The following is a 22,185-nucleotide window of genomic DNA, read 5'->3' on the forward strand; positions in this document are numbered from 1 at the left end:
AATTCAGAATGGAATAACAGATAACCAAAATGTAACGACTGAGAGCATGGTTTAATATATCAGAGTCTGGTGACTATATTCATATTCTTCTTCAATAAAATGAATAATTTAACATTTTTTTATATAATGTTAAGCTACAGGTCACAAGGCAGATGGAGAAAAAAAGAAACTGGCCTGTAGTTTCTGTTACTCAGATACAGCAAACAAACAATTCAGCTACAGTGAACTAAAATTCACAGGGCAGTTGGGCTCCTTTGACAGAGCACTGTATGAAGCTTATATGGCTATATATTAAAAAATCACAGTATAATATGATTATTGTGATATTTGAGTTCGTCTGTGCCCTGGCGTTTGTGGCTAACGCTCAGGCAGGGATGAGGACTTGCAGAGCAGCGCCAAACTGTCCCTGCAGCCTACAGGTATGTTGCCACCTGTATGGATGTCGCTGAAAAGTGCCTGGTCCTTGAAGCCCCCATCTCCCATGGTCTTCTTCAGCTCCACCAGCTTCCGAAGGATGAGCTTCCGCTCCCGGCCCCGTGTCACACCTCGGAAGTACAGCACGGCCGAGAGGTGCTGCTGACTGGGAGACAGGACAGAGACTCCATGAGAGGCAAGGCAAAGTGAAACTACAAATAAACCAGGGGCCATCTGGCACTTTTCACAGACGACTTGGAAAGGGCATTGGAGATATCGGTACTTCCCTCCCCCTGCCACCCCCCCCCCCCCCCCCCCGACACTTCAGCCTATTTCCATTTCTTTTCCGTAATGGAAAATACTGTGCTTTCTTTCAGAACCAACACAAAATTCCTAACCCGCAAGTTATGTCAGTTACCACAACCTCATACAAATAATGTTCTTTCGGCCACAATAAAAAAAATCCCTAGAAGTTGAACACGAAAAAGTCTGAGTGGGGTAGCGTGTAACTCCCTGCTTTTGATTCCAGACATGGATTGTTTGGGTCAGGATTGCATCAGCCCAAACAATTTTACAACAACCGGCTTCAGACACAGTTTCAACTCCGCCTGCAAGGTTTCTTAATACATTCCTTAAGTAATAAGCTAAAAAAACCCAAACAGTGTCAGAAAACTCCCCCAAGAAAATTCTTTCTTGTCCTTTCAAGCAGTGTTTACTGGAGGATTACTTTTTTCGTCTTTGACCGAGAAGCAAAAAATGACCTGTTGCAATAAGGTCTACAGGACCTCTGTAAGGCTTAGGGCAGAGCCAACTCCCAGTGGGCTGCCGGGAAGAAAATTAATTGCCACTGACGGGGAAATTCCAGCTGCAAGATTCACTAAATGTGGGGAAGTACAGGAGGAAAACTAGGAGGCTGATTGGAAGGGCATCTTTAGACCCCCCCCCCCCCCCCCCCCCCAACTTTCTCAGCATGTGTTTTTAATTAACAGTGCCTCTGAGTCAGTTGACACTGGCCCAGAAGACAATTAGATTTCTCTGGACACCTCCATGGTATGAAAGGTGGTCTTTACAGGTCCGTCTTGATCACTGCCTTTGGGGGGAGTCTCACTTTCACAGATGCCAAGCTTACACCCAGGGACTGGCGAGGGGGATTCCATTTCATGCGACTACGACAGCTGTGCCGCCCACCAAAGCACTTTTATCATGCTGATACTCTATCCTGCTGGGAGCGACTGTAAACATGTCTAATATGACCAGTATCAGCAGCAATTGTTTACCGAAGCTTGTCACACAGGGCTTGAGGTATGGTGAGCAGGAAGGAATGAGAATTGGGGGCTTTAATTGCTATTTTTAATTGTTTTCGAAGAAACGGAAGAGAGTCGAGGAAGAGCTAGGCCTGGAACTCAAGAGCTTGTTAGTGACTTATAAAGAAAGGGGTGTCCTCATCTAAGGTCATGGCAACCTCACCTCCAAACAGCTTCAGAATGCGGTAATGAGATGGCTGGCCGGTGCAGACAGTACCTTATATCAGGGTAGTCCCTGACCAGAGGTTCAAGGCTGTTTTTGATGTTTTTTTTATTGCTCTGTCCAATTATGTCGCTCAGGTGCTTCCCAACGGGGTACAGCCAAACCGCGGTGGATCCCTGCAGGCCGGAAAAGTGACAGTCTTTCAGAACAATAGAACAGTCTTTTCAGAACACTAGGTAGTTTTCAAAGAAGTAGTGGAATACAAACAAAACAGTGTATTTAGAGTTCCATGTGCCATTTTGTTGAGAGGGTTGAATATTTTCAGCTGTTCTACGGCCTTACTTCACTCAATTCATTTGCGTGATTGTCACTCAAACTGCAAACGTCAACATGTGTTGGGAGATATCGCTATATATGGTCCTATTCTTGTTGTTAGACTTTTGACAGACATTTTGGGGCATAATACATCCATCCATCCAGCAATTAAGTATTTGTTATAATAAACAAAACTGAATTCAGCGTGTTGATTTGCTGAGCCAGGCCCACCGTGTCTTCAAAGATCTTCTGCAGGTTGCCCCACTCCAGGCTCATCTTTTCAGCTGCTCTCTCGTGCTTCCTGTTCTTGCACGAGTAGTTGTTCTTCATCAACTGGGAGATGTACTCTCTCACCACGTGGTAGTGCACCTTGGCCACAAACGTCTGCCACAAAAAGCGTCATGTTACAGTGGGCACCCATCAAGAGCCAGCTCTTGATAAAATGAAACTGAAGACATCCATCTAAAAATGTCTTTAATTATGTTAAATCTTTGTCATATGGAAATAAGGGGAAATTTACCAACAGAAATTGCAGAGTTTTGTCCTCACAAAACTCCTTTGTGTCACTTTCACTTGGCTCTCAGAGGTTTAGCTAATTAGGGTCATTCTCCAGCTAGACCTAAACAGAAGCCATTTGCTGTTACAGGGAAATTTCTGTCTCCCCTCTGGTTAGCCTTGGTCTGGACCCCATCCCCATCCGGCTTGTCATGTTTACTCCATCTGGGTGCTCTTCCTGCCTGATTTTTGTTTCCTTCTATCCAGTAGCCACCCCCTAGTCTGGCACGGCTCCTGGCTCGACTCAGCCAGCTTCATGTCTTGCTCGCTCTCCGTCTGGCTCACGGCTCATGTTCAGGGTGTGCCGCAGAGTCGATTTATCCAGCCGCAGCCGGACCAAGGTCAGGCTTTATGGCCTTTCCCCTCCAGATGCTTCCAGCCAGCGGTTGGGCATCCGCTTCCTATATGTTCGGATGTATGAAGCCGGTTAAATTCTACTAAGTTCTCTTAGCTGAAAATAAGGGCATGTTCGGTGATCTCTCTGAAAGCGGCGTGGCTTCCTCAAAGAAGCCTTATCACCTCAAATGCTATTTTGTTCATTTTCTACATTGTTTTCTTTAAGGAACTGTTAATGATGCCTCCTTGAAGTTTGATACCACCACTCCAATTTAAAGAAACTGCTGCACTGAAAATGAAAGCCCGGTCCCTCCCACTGGCGGCTCTTTCCATTTAGTCAAGGCTGTTTACAGCTTGGACTCATCTGGTGTTTGCTAGTGTTTCAGCATCGTGAAAAGGCCAGGAGTTCATTACGTTTATAGTAAACTGGAATAGAATTAATATGGCTCACTCTGTAGTGGGAATCATGAAATACACTCTTTATGGTAACACTTTACTTTAAGCAGCCATCATAATGCATTATAAATACTTTCATGATGCATTATAATGCATTCATAAAGCATTATAAACATGGCTATAAGTACTTATAAAAAGGCACAACACATTATAGCCATGCTTATTTTATTATGCATTATGAATGCTATATGAAGCTCTCTGATTATCCATCCATCCATCCATTTTCCAAAGCACTTATCCTTCTGGGTCGAGGTGGGGTCCGGAGCCTATCCCGGAAGCAATGGGCATGAGGCAGGGAACAACCCTGGATGGGGGGCCAACCCATCACAGGGCAGCTCTCTGATTATACAAGAAAATAAAATGGTCAGATGGCTGAGCAGAGAGAAGATCACCCTAACAACTTTGTGCCCATGATTATGAAACAGATGGGCGTCTTGCATAGTGCTGGGGACCTCCCCGTGACTTCTGTTTAGTGTTGCACACTTCCTGTTATCCCTGTTTGATCTCACAATCTCACTACTGCCTAACAAAATGAGCCCTGGCAGTTTTCAATTTCCTTTTAATAACAGGAAAATAAATGTCAGGTCACTGACTTGTGCCCGTTTTGCCATGTGCACCAGTTTGCTTTGCTCAAGGAAAACAACTGATTCAAAAATTACATTTGAATATCTTGCAAGTTGCTGCAATCCTGGAGTTACTGTACTCTTGTGTACTGTGGTGTTGAGCTAAGCGGTACTTCCCTAAATTACAACTATACAAAGCAGAGGTGTTGGTTCATGAAATTTGAAATGAGTCAATTTCATCATCGTGGAAGTCTTGAGGAACCAGAAAGGGCTCAATTCTGTCAACATACAGGCCGTGTGATTATCCCAGTCAAGATGTTACCAACAAACCCTAACCCTCCATTCTCATGCATATCGGGCCAAGTTTTGAGAGAGGGCTTGACTTGCGGCAGTGTCCATTCTTTTTAAGTTTTATGCAGTGAGTTTACAAGAATAAAAGAATAATAATTTATTGCAATGGGGGCATCCTATGACAGTACCATGCCTGAATTCACTAATCTCCTCAGAACAACCCATTCTTTTATAAATGATTGTAAACCTGACCTGGTCTGCACTGTGTGTAAGTCCATCTGTACTTGCTGCTGTATGCAGAAGAAATTCCCCCTGGGGTCAATAAAGTTTATCTCAATCTAAAATTACATTCACAGAGGTCTGTCTTCCTGTGAATGAGCAAGTATGTAAGATGCTTCATTAGACAGTCAATGGCCCTTTGGCACATTCCTTGAACACACCTTTACGTAGGGTGGTTTCATTCTCCAGCAGTGCTTGGAAATCTCCTGAACTCTGCCCAGGATCTTCTGGAAGTCGGCGTCCGTGGAGAGCCACTTCCTGGTCATCATCCTCCTAAAGTACGGCTGTCGGCGGATGCATATGTATTAGCAGAACAATGGGAAAGGCCAAAGGACCTACTGCTGATTTCCGCTCATCCTGTGTAGGTTCGGTATGGAGTCTCAAAACCCACAAACAATAGTGCCACGATATCCGGTAATAATCAGCCTTACAGAAAAAGAGCATCTTCACACACCAGCTTGCCCATGTGCTAAAATATCTCAGCTGGAAAGAAAACCAACATCATAGCATGATACCAGCCGCACAGCCAAGGACACACATGCAACAAACGCTCATTCCCAAGGAGGTCTTAATTAAGTGCCAGTAACTGAAACAACGTCTCACCTCTAAGTCAGTCTTGAACTGGTCCATCAGCATCTGACCCAGACTTTGGACCACAGTCTCAATCTTCTTCTCCAGATTGGTCACCTGATTTGGGCTAATCTTTTTGCTCTCCTCTATGTGTCCCCTGGAGCAGGGCAAACGGATGAAAAAATGAAGCAAGCGAATAGTGTCTTTCTGTTCCATGATATGTTAAGTACCTGACATACCGTGCTCACAGAAAGACTTGAGATGCTTGCTTAATCCTGCAAAAATATGGCAAATTTATTGCTTTCATAACTAAAGTCCATTGACCAGCAATGTTTAACATATCTGCACATATCTTACGCACAGACATTTTCTTTTTAAGTTTCATAATTTTTTTGATTGACTAATTCAGCTCCGTTCTCGTCATTTTGTAAGTAAATGCAATTGTAGTCATTGGCTCCCAAACTGATACTAAACACAAATGTTTGGTGTTTTATGTTACTGCAAAGGTGTTATTAATTAAAAAGCACCCGACGATGCTTGTCAATAAACTTTTCAACTCAGAACAGCCGTTTTAGAACTACAGTTTGGGTTTGAATGTATTACTACTTGAAATAAATGTTTTATTTATAACTACTGGTTGTTTGTAATGTGATATACAGTAGCAGTCAAAGGCTTGGAGATGCCAAGCTGCCTATGAAGTAGACAGCGTCACATCACAAAACCTGGCCACCGAGGATGGTTTTGGAAGACTTTGATCAGAGAGTGGAGGAAAAGTAGCCAATGAGAGCTCAGCATATATGTGGGACCTCCTTCAGGACAGCAGGAAAAGCATCCCAGGAGGCCACCTCATGAAACTGGCGTAGAGGAGAAATTAGGATTAGCCAGTCCTTGGAGGAATTGGGGTTAAGGGTCTTGCTCAAGGGTCCAGTGGTGGGATCACTTTGCCAAAAATGGGATTTGAACCAGCAACCTTTGACTCCCAACTCACAGACAAATGATTGTTTTTAAATACTTCTTTGCTCAGTGCATAATTCCATATTTGTTATTTTATCATTTTTATATCTTTATACATATTCTGAAATGTAGAGAACAAAATAACCTTTCTATAGGTATATGTGTCTAAACCTTTGCCTGGTACTGTATACATTATGTAAACAGATGAATAAAGTAATGATTTTTGTTATAAAACCAATACATTTGCATTCTTTTTTTTTACAGAATTAAGCAAGACTATCTGTGATCACTTTACATAAGTTACTTTTGTCGTTAGAGCTTTGACAGATATTTTGGGGCAATTTATTTCTATGAAAATAAAATTACATTTATTTATGAATGCGAAACAAATATGGACAAACAGACAAAAAAGTGAAGTCGCCTAATAGTGTCTTTATATTCCATGATGCATTACGGACCCAAACATCCTTGTGCTCGTTACTGCAAACAAACACATCTCATCCCATCCTCAGTGAAATTAAACACTGGCTTCTGCTTGGCTGTCCGCCCAAGTGAAATGGCATGTTTTGTGGTTTCCTTACCCGCTGGTTGAAGTTCAAGAAGAATTAGCAAATTTCAAGAATTAGCCAAAGATCAAGACTAAACCACATCAGCTTATAGTGAAAATAAATGCAGACGCTCATACATTATACTGCCTGACCATTAAACACTCTTCCTTCCAGTTAGATACTTATCCAGTAGGGGAAACACGTGGGATGTTTTAAAGAATTCCAGGCTGTGTGGGAATCACTGTGACCACCCTGGACGACTGAGTGTGTGGGTGTATAGCTGTGACCTTCTAACCAGGACAGAGAGGAGCAGGAGATCTGCAATGCTGCTGATTTTCTGCAGCATATTCATAGGAATCTATCTTTCAGCAATGTCTGTATCTCCTAATCGCCTCGGGACGTACTTTAGGACAGTGAAACTGTTGATGTAGGCGACCTGATACTGAGCCCCAAGAGAAGACGCCATATTGGCTTTGCTCCACTCACTGAACCGGGTTTCAAACCTGTAGGAAAGAAGAAGACAGGAAAACACAGGAGACAGATTTCTCATGATCTCACTTAACAAACTGTAAAACTAATACAAATATGTATTATTTCATCATATGATGGACCTTAACACAAAGCATGATATATCTCTGACACGTATAACATTCCATGTCAAGGATCAGTATAATCTGATTTGTATTTTTAGCCATGGTATGCATTTCAAGTGTTCGGCATTGTCCCACAACACACTCTTTTTTTCTAACTGGGTTCCTGACCTCAAGAGCAAACTCTGGCTGTTTCATAACAAAAAGTGCCAGCAGACGTTCCATGCAATATACGCATAATCTGGATACGCATAATCTGAAGGTGTGCAGTTTAGCCGAACGGGTTACTGTCAATCACGCTACCGTGAGTATGGGCATATGTGCGGAACTGGGCAGTATTTTTGATAAATATATTTCAAATGCATATTTAAAATGCAAATTTGGTATTCTGTAATAACTATTTGATCTGCTATAAACATGTGAAGTGTATTTGTTTCGGTGCCACTTTATAATGACTACCCTTAAAAAAGCGTTTATGAATGATTTATAATCAGGTTACTAATTAGGTTGTAACATTTTGTGAATCATTAATAGACAATTATAAACAAGCTATAATACAGTTTTCTTTTCATTAATGACTTACTACCATTCATAAGTGGCAAAGGGAGCCTTATTGCAAAGAGGTGACATTTGTTTCTGCTGAATATAGCAAAAACCATAACCTCTACATATGTTTGTTAGTTATTAATAGGATAAATTCCCTTTTACCATTTTGATGTGCCCATAGTGATGGATTACAAATTTTTATCATTATTTTACCAAAGAAAATCTGTCTGATCCTTCGGTTTGTCTTCATATTACGTTTTTCTACTATTTTTTTGATACATTACGTTGGTTGCTGTATTATGTCATTTATTTCAATACACTTACAATTAGACGATTTCTATCAAAATCATTTTTTATGTATCTATGGGTGTGTGCATTATACCGAACTAGGACAATGGATTCATGGATGTGCCGTTACCATTCAGGAAAATGCATTAGTTCCTCCATACAGACATGTGCTACTTTCTCTTGCAGGTGTATGTCAAAATCTCTGGAACATGTAATGTATCCCATGACGACCTTGGAGACAACACCAAAAACAAGTATTAAATCACATTTTGCAGGTTGGGAATAATGGAATTGTCTTTGTCTCCCTCTAGTGGTAAAACAAAGAAAATAATATAAAAAATGTTACACTCAAACCGGGATATACTATAGTACACATACCGATCAGCCATAACAATAAAATTACCTGCCTAATATTATGTAGATCCCCCTTATGCCCCCAAAACAGCTCTGATCTGACGAGACATGGACTCTACAGAACCTCTCAAGATGTCTTACGGTATCTGGGACCAAGATGGTAGCAGCAGATCCTTGAAGTACTGTTAGTTAGAAGGCGGGACCTTCATAGATCAGACTTATTTGTATAGCATACTCAACAGATGGTCATTTAGATGAACACCTTGGGAATCTTGAGGCCAAGGCAACACCTTGAACTCTTTTTCATGTCCTTCAAACCATCCATTTTCTACAACCGTTTATCCTATTCAGGGTCGCGGGGGGTCTGGAGCTCTGAGGCTACGGGCACAAGGCAGGGAATAACCCGGGATGGGGTGCCAATCCATCGCAGGGCACACTCACCAGTCATGCACACCTACGGGCAATTTGGTGCTGTCTCTTCAACAGGTAAACAACACACATGCATCTGGCACATGACTCATTGGACATGATAGAACACATGACTCATCGGACCAGGCTACCTTCTTTCATTCCAGTTCTGATGCTCACATGCCAATTGAAGGCACTTTGGATGGTGGGCAGGGGTCAGCAGGGGCACTCTGACCGGTCTGCGGCTACGCGGCTCCATACCCAGCAAACTGAGATGCATTGAGTGTTCTGACAACCTTCTATCATAGCCAGCATAAATTTTTTTCAGCAATTTGTGCTACAGTAGCTCTCCTATGGGATTGGACTGGACCGGCTATTTTACGCATCCCACACACATCGTGACCCCATCCCTGTTCACTGGTTGGCCTTTCTTGGACCACTTTCGATAAGTTCTAACCATTGCATACCCCACAAGACCTGCCGTTTTGGAGATGATCCAGTCGCCCAGCCATCACAATCTGGCCCTTGTCAAAGTCACTCGCATCCTTACACTTGCCCATTTTTCCTGCTTCCAACATAATTAATATATATTGGCAGCCTTGACAGTCGCCATTGTAATAAAATAATCAATGTTAATCACGTCACCTGTCAGTTGTCTCAATGTTATGGCTGATCGGGGTATATATCACTTTCAAATATTCATATGCTTCCTATAATATCCATATAAAGGATTAAATAATGAAACTGCAATACCGTCCAGATATCTATGTGAATTTCGGAATGATACAATCCGTCTTCTATGTCAGGTTCCTTCTTCTCAGTCCAACATTCCTCTTGAAGCTTTATTATGTTTTCCAGATTTATTTTCAAATTACCCTGAAAAGTGAGAATTTCGGTAACTGCAGGGTATCTAAACAGAGGAAACAGGGCTAATTCCAGTAAACACCTTGCTGGTCCCTGGACAGCCAGAAACATAAAAAGGAATAATTTCCCGTGATTCACTTGCCAACTAAATTATGCAACGGTCACCCTCAAGCCTCTAAACACTTTAATCAGCTTTGCCTGTTTTGCATGCCCCCAACACTTTTGTGCAAATACTTGATAGAACTGCAGACACCTAAATCCCAGGTGTTTAACCAGATTGAAAAGAGGCTTGTGGAGTAGTTCAGTAGGGAATCAGACAGTGTTATGTAATGGAAACTGGCTGCGTAAAATGTGATCTTTTGAATAGAAATCGCATCATCTCTAGCTGGCATATTCGGTTGCGGAGATCTTCACCTTTATCTGATCACAGTATGTTTCCTTGATCTGATGCAGAAAACTGTCCTCAAGGGGGAGGGTCAGGTCATCTTTCCTCATGTCTGGTTGGAGGGTTGGGCTGCCCATCATATTCTCGCTGTGTCATTGGTTTAGGCAATATTAGCAGTAAAGGTAGCAAGTCAGACGAAATAAAAACATGCTCTCCAATTACTACAACGCAGGCATCCTGTTCTCCAGTCATGTGATAACCCAGAAAGTCTTCTTACCAAGAGCAGGTGAGCAGTTTATTTTCTACAACATTCTTGGGAAGGCAGCGTCTCAAACAACGCGAGCAATTTCCAAATTTACCAGCACGTTGATTAGATCACTGTTTCTCAAACTGGTCCGTAGGGACCAGTCCATGTTCTTGTTCCCTCCCAGCTCCCCGAGGACCAGTTTGATAAACAATGGACTGGATTGTACAGATTTACTCAAAAAAATAGTTTAATAATACACCACAATCAAAACTTCATTGCCCTTCCCATCCAAGGGGATCAAAACACCAAAAGTCCGTTTCACATTTCCATTAAATAACCAGCAGTAACTGTCCCAGCTCATAACTATACTGGCATCAGAACAGGGAAACCAGTTCTTCTGTCAAATTCCATAGCTGCAAAGATCTCTTCTTAATCTATTTTTACACTATGCACCTTTGCACTGTGGCCCCCTGGCTTAAGTCTCTTCTGTACATATAGTATCTAATTGTTTGATTTTTGTAATTACGTTTTTGCTGTCCTGTTTAACTACACAGATAGAAAAACAGAGTCAAATTCCTTGTATGTGTAAACATACTTGGCCAATAAGGCTGATTCTGATTCTCTGTAACATGCATGCTACATAATTCCTATCAAAATGACAGTCAGACCCAAGTATCTGAATGTGTAATATATGATTTGAAAAAATAAAATGTATTATTTATGGAACTCCACACTGCTACGTAACTTCCTAAGATAGACAGCCCTACAGGAAACTCACCTTTTGTAATCGTTCAGAATCCACTTCAGCAGAACATAGGAATCTTTGGTTTCTAGCTCCTTCTGGTGGATTTCCTTGAGGTGTTGGGCAATGGCCTGATGGTAGCTGTCCACGTAGGTGTTAAAGACATCGAAGCTGGGAGGGTAGCACTTCTTCAGGTTGTTCTTCACGTCCTCCAAGTCCTCCACCACAGCCTTGCCTAGCTGGCCAAGGTGAACAGCCAGCCATGACCTGTTCTGCTCCTTGGTGTCTAGGGCCACACTCTTGATCTTAGCCTTAACCCCATCCCTCACTGCCTCCTTCCAGGAGTCCCTCCAGCTCCACTCCCCACTGCCCGGGTCCTTCTCCCTCTTCTCCTCCTCCTGGATTATCTGAGCCACTTTAACCAACAGGTCTGTGTCACAGGGCTGCTCATTGTTTGAGTTTCGGACGACGTTCATCATCTTGTCTCGGAGGGCTCTATAGAGAAGATTAAGGTCCTTCTCCTTCATGGCCATCTCCTTGGGGAGGTCCTCTGTGCTATTCTCCTGCAGTTCCCTCTTAAGCTCCTGCCGCATGGAGAGCAGATTCACATGGGCCTCCTCGAGGTGTTTCTTCTCAATCTCACAGTTGATCTGCATAACTGAAACATGAACAAAATATGCAGCTCCTCATATGACTGTGCATACTAATGTATTAATAGCCAGTCCTCTGTCATGGTCTTCCAATCCTATTGCACTGACTGTGAAACATGACCTTGGAGACACCAGCACTCACTGATCATTTTTTTTGCTACACCCAGCTTAGGAGTGAGAACCACTCTAACAGTAAATGAGTTACACGCTCAGAGAAGCCTTTCTGCACACCACTATTGTACTGAGCTGTTATTGTTGCACTTCAATGTGACTTTGGCCACAGAAATGCCATGGACTGGATGTTTTGTGTAGTGCGCCATTCTCTTTAAACTCTAAATACTCTTACGTGTGAAAATCCCAGGATGGTGGATGTTTCAGTGATGCTGGGACCACCACAAGGCTCACCAACAACCACGCCATGTTGAAAATCAAATGGATCACACACCTTAGCTGTTCTAATACTTAGTCGATCAAGTGAACGTCTTGACTCTGTCTGTGGGCTGTATATAGTGCAGCCGTACGATTCGAGCAGGCTGTTTGCAACAACAAATACTTACACCTAAACTAGCCACTTAATGTATCTCTGTTTGAAATGATTAAACACTTATAAACCAGACAAGGCGAATCAGAAAGTGTGGCCAGAGGTGGCTTTGGCTTCCCTTAGTAAATACGCGCCCACCCCAGGTGCTGCTCCTCACCAAAAAATGAAAACAAAACATGAAGCAATTAGTTCTGTAAACCAGAGCTGCCCAAATGCTGATCAGTCGACTGTGGCATGTCTCCAAGTCCATCGGGAGATGATTAACGGATGATGCTCAATTTCGTCACTAGTGGTCTTCTGGTCGATCACGAGGGGGTCACCAGGAAGCCCACTCCCCCACCCTGGTTGGCCACACGTGGTGTGCTTTGTTCACCCCCAAAAATATACCTGATCCCTGATGACCACTGAAAACAGATTAATTTTGATGAATTAAAAAAACAACCAATTTGGTTCTCTTTCTCTAGCAGAGAAACCGGACTGGTGGAAAAACTGACAGAGACCAGACAGGTGCAAAATTCTGACAGAAACCAGACGGATGCAAAAACTGACAGAAACCAGACAGGTGCAAAATTCTGACAGAAACCAGACAGGTGCAAAATTCTGACAGAAACCAGACTGATGCAAAAACTGACAGAAACCAGACTGGTGGGAAAACTGACAGAAACCAGACTGATGCGAAAACTGACAGAAACCAGACTGGCGCGAGTTCAAATCCTGCCGCTGTTATACAAGCACTGGCAAGATGGTCAGTGCGTAAATAGGCGAAGTGGATGTCCTACCAATGCCAAAACTGATCACTTATGAATAAATAACAAATAAACATGGCAAATAGAAGTTCTGTGGCAGGTTAGGTACGGTGCCCACCTGACAGAGGTGTGTCTGGGATCTCCAGAGGTGGGTATTCTTCAAATAAGGTCAGCAGCTTGGAATGTTCATCCTGTAAGTTTCTCTTCACCCGTAAGAATTCTGTGGGGTCTTTTTGTAGAAAAAAAACTTATTTTAATTCTACTCATCCATCCATCCATCCATCCATTTTTTGTGACCACTTGTCCTATTCAGGGTTGCAAGGGGTCCAGAGTCTATCCTGGAAGCTACGGACGCAAGGCAGGGAACATCCAAAGACGGGACGCCAATCCATTGCAGCCTAATTTCAGTTATATTATATAATCATGTGAAGACATGCTCTCTCAGTAAAAAACTACAGGAATACTACAGGAAGGACAGAAACATGCCCCTTTTCTCTGTACTGACCTGTAACAGCACTAATCAGAGATTACAATCCCAGCAGAATCTGGCAGCAAGACAAATTTTTCACTGAGCTATACGGGCCCTGCGGGCTTTATGAAACCTTACCAGAAAGCGTCCTGGAAAGACCTTTTCTTCTGTCCTTGGTTGCAGAATCACTGGTATTTAGACCTGGCAGAGAAAACAGAGCAACCTTCCGCATGACAGCAGAACCTCTCATGAACCGAGGTAATGTGCCCATAATGTGCTCACTGAACCAACAGGTGTGTCCAGTGCTTCAGCATTACACATACCTTTGGCTAAGAGAAGAGAGCAACACAGACTGGGATGTTCCCAAGAAAAAATACTGGAATGTTAAGGTAGATTAGGTAGTTCAAAGTAGCGGACAACTGTTTTTCATTAAGTAAACACCTTGCTGGTGGCAAAATAGTTGTGATTGTGCTAATGTGCAGTTTTTTTTTTACATAAACTGGGCTGAAATACACAAAATGCATTCTGTACATTACAGTGCTGCAAAATATGGAAATCCACAAAAAAAGCAGTCAGTGTACACTGAAGAATCTTCAGTTCACGCTGTTTATGACGTCGTGGCATGTAGCGACTAGCCACTGTGACCTTGAGAAAGCTGTTTGACTGGTCTGCGGTCAGATTAATTACATTTCACAGGTAGCCTGTTTGTGAGACTTACCTGGTGATTCAAGGTCTCCCTTTTCATCCATCTCTCCTCCGAAGAATTTACCCTGCTTTATTCGCAGGGATTTTGTCTGCTTTCCTATCTTCCTGAAGGATGAAAACATATTATTCCTCTTGAGTGACTTCACCTGGCCTTTACACTGGGCACTGCTACTGGACGCTTGGTCATTCGTATCCACATGAGGAGAGTCAGCAGCCTGACTTGGAGAATCGGTAGTTGGGGTCAGAGTTTCGGGGACGTTTTCAGTCTTCTCTTCCTTTGCTTCCACTTCAGTGTGGTGATTCTTGCCTGATTTGCCCTGGCTAAGGCTCCCCCTCTCCTCACCGAGGGACATATCTATTTCAGGTTTCTCCGTCCTCACCTGGTCATTGCACCGTGGGTCGCTGCCATCTGATTTTCTGTTCTCATCTGACGCAAGAATACTTGCAGCTGTACTTGAAGAATCAAGCTTAAGAGTTTGGGTCTCAATAGAAATTTCACCCTTTCGCCCATCTTCTGTTTCTGACAAGGAAGCCAACTTTCTTTCTTTCTTTTTCTTAAAGGAAGAGAATGACCCAAACCTCTTCTTGCTCTTCACCGGGCTTTTGTGCTGTGTGTTGTCCTTTTCTACTGTCTCCTGCCTCTCTTCCATCTCCTGAATGTTACCTTGCCCTTGGTCAGCCACTTCAACCACACCTGTCATCCTGTTTGCCTGTCGGTAGCAGAAAAAAATACTTAAACGACACTCCTGCCAAGGGATCAGTCTCGAGGGTCTGGCTCCTCAGGAGTCTATTAGCAAAAACCACATTGGACTATTATTTACAGAAAACATAGGACAGGAAACTGTCGGGAGGAGCATAGCATTAAGAGTATAAGTCTGGCATGTCCCCCCTGACCTTCTCAAAGGAAAAACACTGCAAGCAAAAAAAGGGAGCAAGATTAGTTTATTCTAATAAGACAAAGTCACGTTGACTTCATGGGTTCTCATTGACTTCTCATGGCTCTCAAGTTTCATCAATAGTGTAGAGTTAGATAATATCTGTTAGGAGCAGAGCGGGTGTTTCACGTCAATGCCTGAGATTTGAGATCCCTGCTTGCTGCATTCGGATCTTTCTCTTCCACTTCCACCTTGTGTTCTGCTCCAGTGGCAGGATGTTCAGTTCAGTTCACAGAACCGATTCTATCAAACTGTTTTTCTATTTCAAAGAGTCGGTAGAGGGCAGTACATGCTGCAGCACTTTGTTCAAGTACTTTTAATCAAACTGTGTTTACTGAAATCTTATTTTTATGAAAACATCTGTCATGTCTGAGTCTTGTGACTGTATATCGATCCCCTCAGGTCTAATCAATATGAAAAACAATCATGTAAGCAGGCTTTGGTGTTTTAAATATAAACAAAGTCAGTGTCCAAAGCCTGATAAAAATTGAGTACCCTGCCTTAAGAAATGTGCAAACATATTGCCTAAAATGCTTTAATAAATAAAAACCAACACCAATGTTTCCCCGGGTACTGGGCCCTGGGGGGCAGAATAATGTATCACATTATAAGAACATAAGACATTTACAAACGAGAACATTTACTAACTTTTTAATTGTTTTACATTTCCTTGCGTTTCCAATAAACCACCTAAGATTGGTAAAAGAGAACTATACAAAGATGTGGATCTCCAATTGATATATCCTACTTTTGGCAGAAATGATTCCGTACCAAAAAGTTCCCTAAGTTCGTTTTCTATAGTGACAGACTGACAGTTAAAGGTGGCTTTCTATCCCCGCGCCCAAAAGATTAAATTGAAAAAGGAAGAAAGAAACGGACAATCCAGACAACTAATGGGGTCACACATGGAGCCCACAGTGGACTCTCAGGCATGCAGGGATAAAAAGGTTATCGGTTGATAAGCCACTGTAAAATTACAGTTGGGCATTACATTTTCGTAATTTAATTCTTAGCACTCTGCATTTCAATCGAATTGTGTTTGCCTGGTATCTCCTATTACAATCACAGTGTATTATCAGGAAAACTGTACTGTGCCATATACCGGCTATAATTTCCCTAATTCGGTATGAATTTTTCATTTACCACCGTACCGCAGCAGAGCTTAAATAACAGCTTCAATAGGCGGCAATTCATAGAATATTGTTTGCTGCTAAAAGCGCAATGGATGGCTGCGCGGAGTGTATTCAGAGAGGATCTCTTTTAATTGTGCCTACCCTTCTTACTAACAGTTATAACTTTATAGCAGTACAATTCTCCATATATAGCTGTTCAGAATTATAGTATTTATACCCCCCGCTTCAGTCTTTGCTTGAAAATTTAGATTACAGTCAATCCTGCTACAACCCGTGATTTCACACCGCCAATCTGTTCTAACGGGACTGATCAGTTAGTACTCAAGTCCAATAAAACGCGAAATGGTATTTGTATTTGCAAAGAAAAGCACTACATTAACTACAACGTTATAAGGTCTTAGCAAGAAACACTATTTGCGAGGTTTGTCAGGAACGTATTAGTGCCGTTGTAGCAGGACTGTACGTGTAAGATAATTACTGTAAGTCCCAAATATCATTTTATCACGGTAATACTTATTAAGATCAGGCAAGTTAAGCAAACATGTTGTTGATACTAAATATATGGCAATAATAAATAAAACATGACTCTATGGAGCAAAATATATGCATAATTATCAATACATCATATCTCTGTGGAGCTAAAAATACCGTTATAATCAATAATACATGTCATTATCTAGCTAAACATACATTATTAATCTAATAAAACATCAGCGAAACAATTCTTGGCTATTGAGCTGAATTTACATTAATAATGTAATAAAAACATGTGAGGTATACTATCAAGCTAAATGTAAATGGCTTTTTATAATAATTAATAAAACACATCTTTTAAAAACATTGGTAGACGTTTATTGATGTAAAAGCTTGCTGCAAGGGTGAAGTTGAAAAAACCACAGTGATACCGTAAAACCGCGAGAATCTTAGAAAAATATCATGATAGAAATTTTTGGTCATACTGTACATCCCCGCACTGCAGAAAAAGAGAATTTAACGAGTAGTTTCGATACAATTGGTCAGATTATTGGTATTATTAGGTTGCATCTACTGCGTGTATGTTGTGTTTAAAGTTATATGATGCTTGACTGGGTGAGTTGCTTGCGTCTGTGTGGTCAAGTAATTATCACATTGTGGGGAACAAATACCCCTGGATAGTAGTAAATTTAAATCTAAATATAATAGCTTCCATTATTAAGTGTAAAACGTTTGTACTTATATTTTTTGAACAACATTCTGAGTTCAAATATAAGATTAAAGAAAAAGACAGCTGTTATTACATATGAATAAACTCTCACTTTTTTCTGATATTTTTAATATGTGGAAAGTAATTTCCCCTATGATACTGACTAAAGGGAAGACTCTGAATTTTTATTTTGCACTTTTTTGTATTGATAATATTGTTTTTTTCTGTTAAGGAACTACTTGATATGAACTAAAATGATGCATGAAGAAGAACTGAAGTGGAAGTTGGCGCGAGGACAGGTTTCCCCCATGGTGTGGCGGGCACGTGATGTCACCATCAAGGCTGACTGGCTGCAATGTCAACAGAAGGCTTTGGGCATGTTTAAGTCTCTCTTCATAATCTCTTTTATTTTCGCTTGAAAAATGTAACCTTACTGAAGGTGAGGTTATGTTTCCCATTTTTCTCCAGAATTTCGTCGGCAGTATGTGCAGGGGATATAAAAAATGTACACACCCCTGTTAAATTGCCAGATTTCTGAGATGTAAAAAATGAGACCATGATAAATAATTTCAAATGTTTCCTACCTATAACCTATAACCTGTACAATTCAATTAAAAAGCAAGCAAATCTGTTAGGAGGGGGGGAGGGGAAGTACAATAACCTGGTAGCATAAGTGTGCACACCCTTCAACTAAAACTTCGTTGAAGTAACTTTTGATTTAATTTCAGCATTCAGTCTTTTTAGATACACACCTGCCATCAATTACAGTGACTCTGATTAACTCCAAACAAAGTTCGGCTGTCCGAGTAGGATTTTCCTGACATTTACTCAGTTGCATCTTACAGCAAAAGCCATGGTTCACAGACAGCTTACAAAACATCAAAGGGATCTCATTGTTGAAAGGTATCAGTCAGGAGACGGGTACAAATAAATTCCATGGCATTCGATACATCATGGAATGCAGTGAAGGCAGTCATCAAGAAGTGGAGGAAATATGGGACAACAGTGACGTTACCAGGAACTAGATATCCCTCCAAAATTGATGAAAGGCTAAACAAACTGGTCAGGGAGGCTGCCAAGAGCCCTACAGCATCGCTGTAGGCTACTGTTTTTACATCACAAAAACAAGGCAGTTTAATTTGGGTGTGAACACTTTTTACATCCACTATAGTACAATATAAATCTATTGTTTCATAATCAGAAAAATTTACGAATGTTGTAGGACGTGTACAATTTTAATGATTTATATAAATCCGAAAACATCACATGTAGAAAGTAGCCAGAATGGTGTTTTACCAGTCTAAGATGTTTTTAGAAGTGCCATGTGTCACATACACGCTGGCATAGAGCGGGGAAGCGGGCACAGGAGTCGGGGCAGTCGGGGTTTATTCGGAATAGACACGCTCAGGAACACGGAACGACGTCAATGACCGGACTGGGGAAACATTCACAGACACACACTTAATTAACACAACTAGAAACAGCTGACAACAGCAGGATTCCACATGAGGTAAATGAGGGGGCATGGTACACAAGAGGATCGGAACAGTCAGGGCATGACACCATTAAAATTGTAAACACTGAAGTTTGTGTTTCCAGTCATCGTGGGCAGAGACAGCCTGCATAAGAACTACTTATAATCCACGAAGATGTCTGGTCAACTTCACTTTGTGTTTCTTTCATGTTATCCTTGCATCTTTAAAAATTTACATTGTCAGAAGTTTCTCACCACAAGAGGAGGAAGGGTCTACGCTGCTTGGTATGTGCCGGTTAATACGTAGCACAGCTGCAGAACTGAACTTTGGTCGGCTGTATATCTGCCCTCCACATAGAAACATGATAAGCCCAGCTCAGCCAATCTAGGTTGCACAAAGCCATCTGTGACGGACACATACTCTTTGTAGATTCAAGCCACCAGATACTGATCCCTGTTGCATATCCCTTTAACTTCGCAGTGGCAGGACACAATCTGCTGCGATTTGCTCGTTATGTACTGATGTGATGCATAAACTTGTTGGACAGGAACTAACAGTTTTTTGTTTTTTATACAGTGCTTCTTTTTTTTTAGTATGAGCTTGAAAACCTGGGGACTTTTGCTGTCATTCTCTTGGGGGAGGGTAGTTTTGTTTTCATTTGGTGCTCAGTTGCATTTTGTTTTCAGCTGTGTCGTTTACTATACAACAGGATACCGGGTGATCTGCACTTGTTGATTGACAGAATAGCATAATTCACATCGTGATCCGAGACAATGTTTCGACCATCTCTGAAATTAGTCAATCGGATTCTTAATTCACTAATTCATATAGGCATTCTTCCACTCAGCTTTCACAGATGGTGCTTTTCCACTGCCATACAGGAATCAACCCGTACCTGAGCCGTGCCCTGGGTATAGCAGGGTTCCAGTTCGCTCCGGTTTTCCAATGCAGAAGGGTCGGTGCAGTGAAAGCGTTGCCAAGTTTGGAGAGGAACAGTAACGTAAAACCAAAGAGATGCTTATTTACTGTTCAAATGGTGTCTATTACGAATCCATTCCATTCAACTGTTCAATAGTACAATGTTTTTGAGAATGTATTGCGATGTGCGATACTACTAATAATGAATAATATATAGAATATGCTAGCGATGCACCGATCAACCAGCCTGAATCGGCTGATTTTCAGGATGCTAGGCCCAGACCGGAGACCAGCCAGTTAGTGTCATGTATTTCCAATACCGGAACAGTCCAACTTACGCATGCACCACACATCTTACGCACAATGGCACAGACCTCACAGCCGCCTGCACACTCCCAGCTACTTACTAACATGCTGTCAGCATGAAAGTTCTCCACTGTGAGTAAAGACAACACAAAGCTTGCAATTTGTAATACAGTGGAAACCACTTATTGATTTTAGGCTGAACTTCATCTAGCTGACTAGCGATGTAAGACTCGTACGTGCATGACATGCAATATTAGTATTAATAATATTACCCTGCGGAGTAAAGTACACTTCGGTTTTATTTGGAGGTTTGTAACCGGTTTTTATTTTCTTATTTTAAGACAAATAAAAAAGAGAAAAAATGTTATGTTATCTGGTGAATTTAAACATACTGGTAAATGATATAAGTCACTGACATTTATTATTTAATGCTTTTGCACCTGCTCTTGGTTGGTAAAGTAAAAGACGTCAGATAAAGTTGAGCATAAGGCAACTGATTTTCAGTTAATTGTTATTTGTATGTCTTTCCAGTCACATTATTTTGAGACTTGTTTAAGTGCAGTTTTTAATTTAGCGCAGTTTGGGGGAAATTGTAAAGTTTTACAATTTCTTTTATCATAAAAAAGTTGCATTGAAGAAAATATGATTTTTGTTTGCATGTGCTGTAAATTACAGTTCTTAGAAAGATAATAGGAATCAGCAAAAATGGGGATCGGCAGGTCACACTTATATAAAAACTGGAAATCGGAATCGGCCAAGAAAATCGTAATCAGTGCATCTCTAGAATACACGCCTTGTCCTTCAGGTAATCCATGCGGCAAACACTGGTTTCTCCATGCATTTCCATGAGTTAGATAATGGTGACCCAACCACCTCTGTTTAGTCACGAAGGTCATGTCTGTACACTTACTGCTCGCTCACTCACATATACTTTGCAATGGAAAAGCGCCACCCCATAGTACGGTTCGGGTACGGCTCGGTTCTTCGTGGAAATTAATATCCCCTATACAATTTTACTTTGCTTAAGACTAAGAAATTGAACGCTCACATTACAGTAACATACATATTTTTTAAATGTTAGCTTACATGCAACAAAATCTGAACAGATTTCATTGGAACACGATGCAATGAGTGAAATTTGTAAATATTTTCAACCTAAACAACGCCGTAATTCATGTTCAGACGGTACAGAAGTTGTTTTCGAACTATGGTACACTTACAACAACCCAGGTGGTTTGCGAGAAGACAGTCAAAATATGCTACTGCTGTTATATTTTGTTCACCCCTGTGGTACTTCGCTACTTCGGTCTGATCTAAAGTGGTACTTGGTGCGAAAACATTTTCATTCTTCACATTGACGTATTTGAAAACTATTTTAAAATGTTGTACAAACAAGGCATACCTATAATTTTGCGTGATTTTATTTAAAAATACGTATAAAAATGACATTAATTAGCTTGAAGCTCACCTGGATAGCTGCTCTTCGGTTCCTCACTTAACAACAAATGCTTTTTCCCGTAAAGGCTGCTTTCACTTTCATCTTCATTCAGGTGTGAATATTATTTGTTCAGACTTGTTTTATGCAGGTGATTTCCAGTCAGCAAGCAAAAAGAAATGTCCTCTGAAGAAAATAAAGACAAAACAAACATAAACCGGAATTCGTTGCGCACAGTTATTCCAGGTTTTGGCACATGGTCTCACTGTTAGGTGAAATCACCTTGGAACAACATTTTTGCAGGATGCTGGTTAATGTTTTACCGATGTGCTTGTGTAAAAGCAATGCTTGTATAATGAGCTATACTATAGTAACTATTAACACGTTATATTCTTACAAAATATGCATCAATTTAGCAGATGTTGCACAATTAATCCATACCATTTCTGTACCATACAGAAATACAGAATCGCATTTTTACGATAAACAGTTGCAGTGTGTAAAATGGCCAGTAATG

General features: G+C 41.3%; 1 protein-coding gene across 1 annotated transcript; it reads right to left on the reverse strand.

The window, feature by feature from the left end:
• Nucleotides 1-32: 32 nt before the first annotated feature.
• On the reverse strand, nucleotides 33-21,928 carry LOC125707410 (exocyst complex component 3-like protein 4). Its single transcript, XM_048974532.1, has 14 exons — nucleotides 21,702-21,928; nucleotides 14,297-14,993; nucleotides 13,717-13,779; nucleotides 13,228-13,338; nucleotides 11,209-11,830; nucleotides 10,213-10,330; nucleotides 9,688-9,810; nucleotides 8,303-8,403; nucleotides 7,153-7,251; nucleotides 5,280-5,403; nucleotides 4,838-4,960; nucleotides 2,428-2,580; nucleotides 1,936-2,057; nucleotides 33-580 (listed from the first exon to the last, which is right to left on the reverse strand). Exons 2-14 carry the CDS (start codon nucleotides 14,982-14,984, stop codon nucleotides 358-360), a joined length of 2,670 nt encoding a protein of 889 aa, XP_048830489.1. The 5' UTR covers nucleotides 14,985-14,993; nucleotides 21,702-21,928; the 3' UTR covers nucleotides 33-357.
• Between the last annotated feature and the right edge of the window lie 257 nt (nucleotides 21,929-22,185).

The sequence above is a fragment of the Brienomyrus brachyistius genome, chromosome 14 (genome assembly GCF_023856365.1).
Source record: "Brienomyrus brachyistius isolate T26 chromosome 14, BBRACH_0.4, whole genome shotgun sequence".
Classification (NCBI taxonomy): Eukaryota; Metazoa; Chordata; class Actinopteri; order Osteoglossiformes; family Mormyridae; genus Brienomyrus; species Brienomyrus brachyistius.

Coding starts and splice junctions, on each gene's coding strand:
- LOC125707410 (XM_048974532.1), bottom strand. CDS start 14,984: ATGACAGGTGTGGTTGAAGTGGCTGACCAAGGGCAAGGTAACATTCAG. Junction 8,404..9,687: donor TTCACATAGATATCTGGACG/GTATTGCAGTTT, acceptor GTTGTCTCCAAG/GTCGTCATGGGATACATTAC. Junction 7,252..8,302: donor CTAATGCATTTTCCTGAATG/GTAACGGCACAT, acceptor TCTTTCCTACAG/GTTTGAAACCCGGTTCAGTG.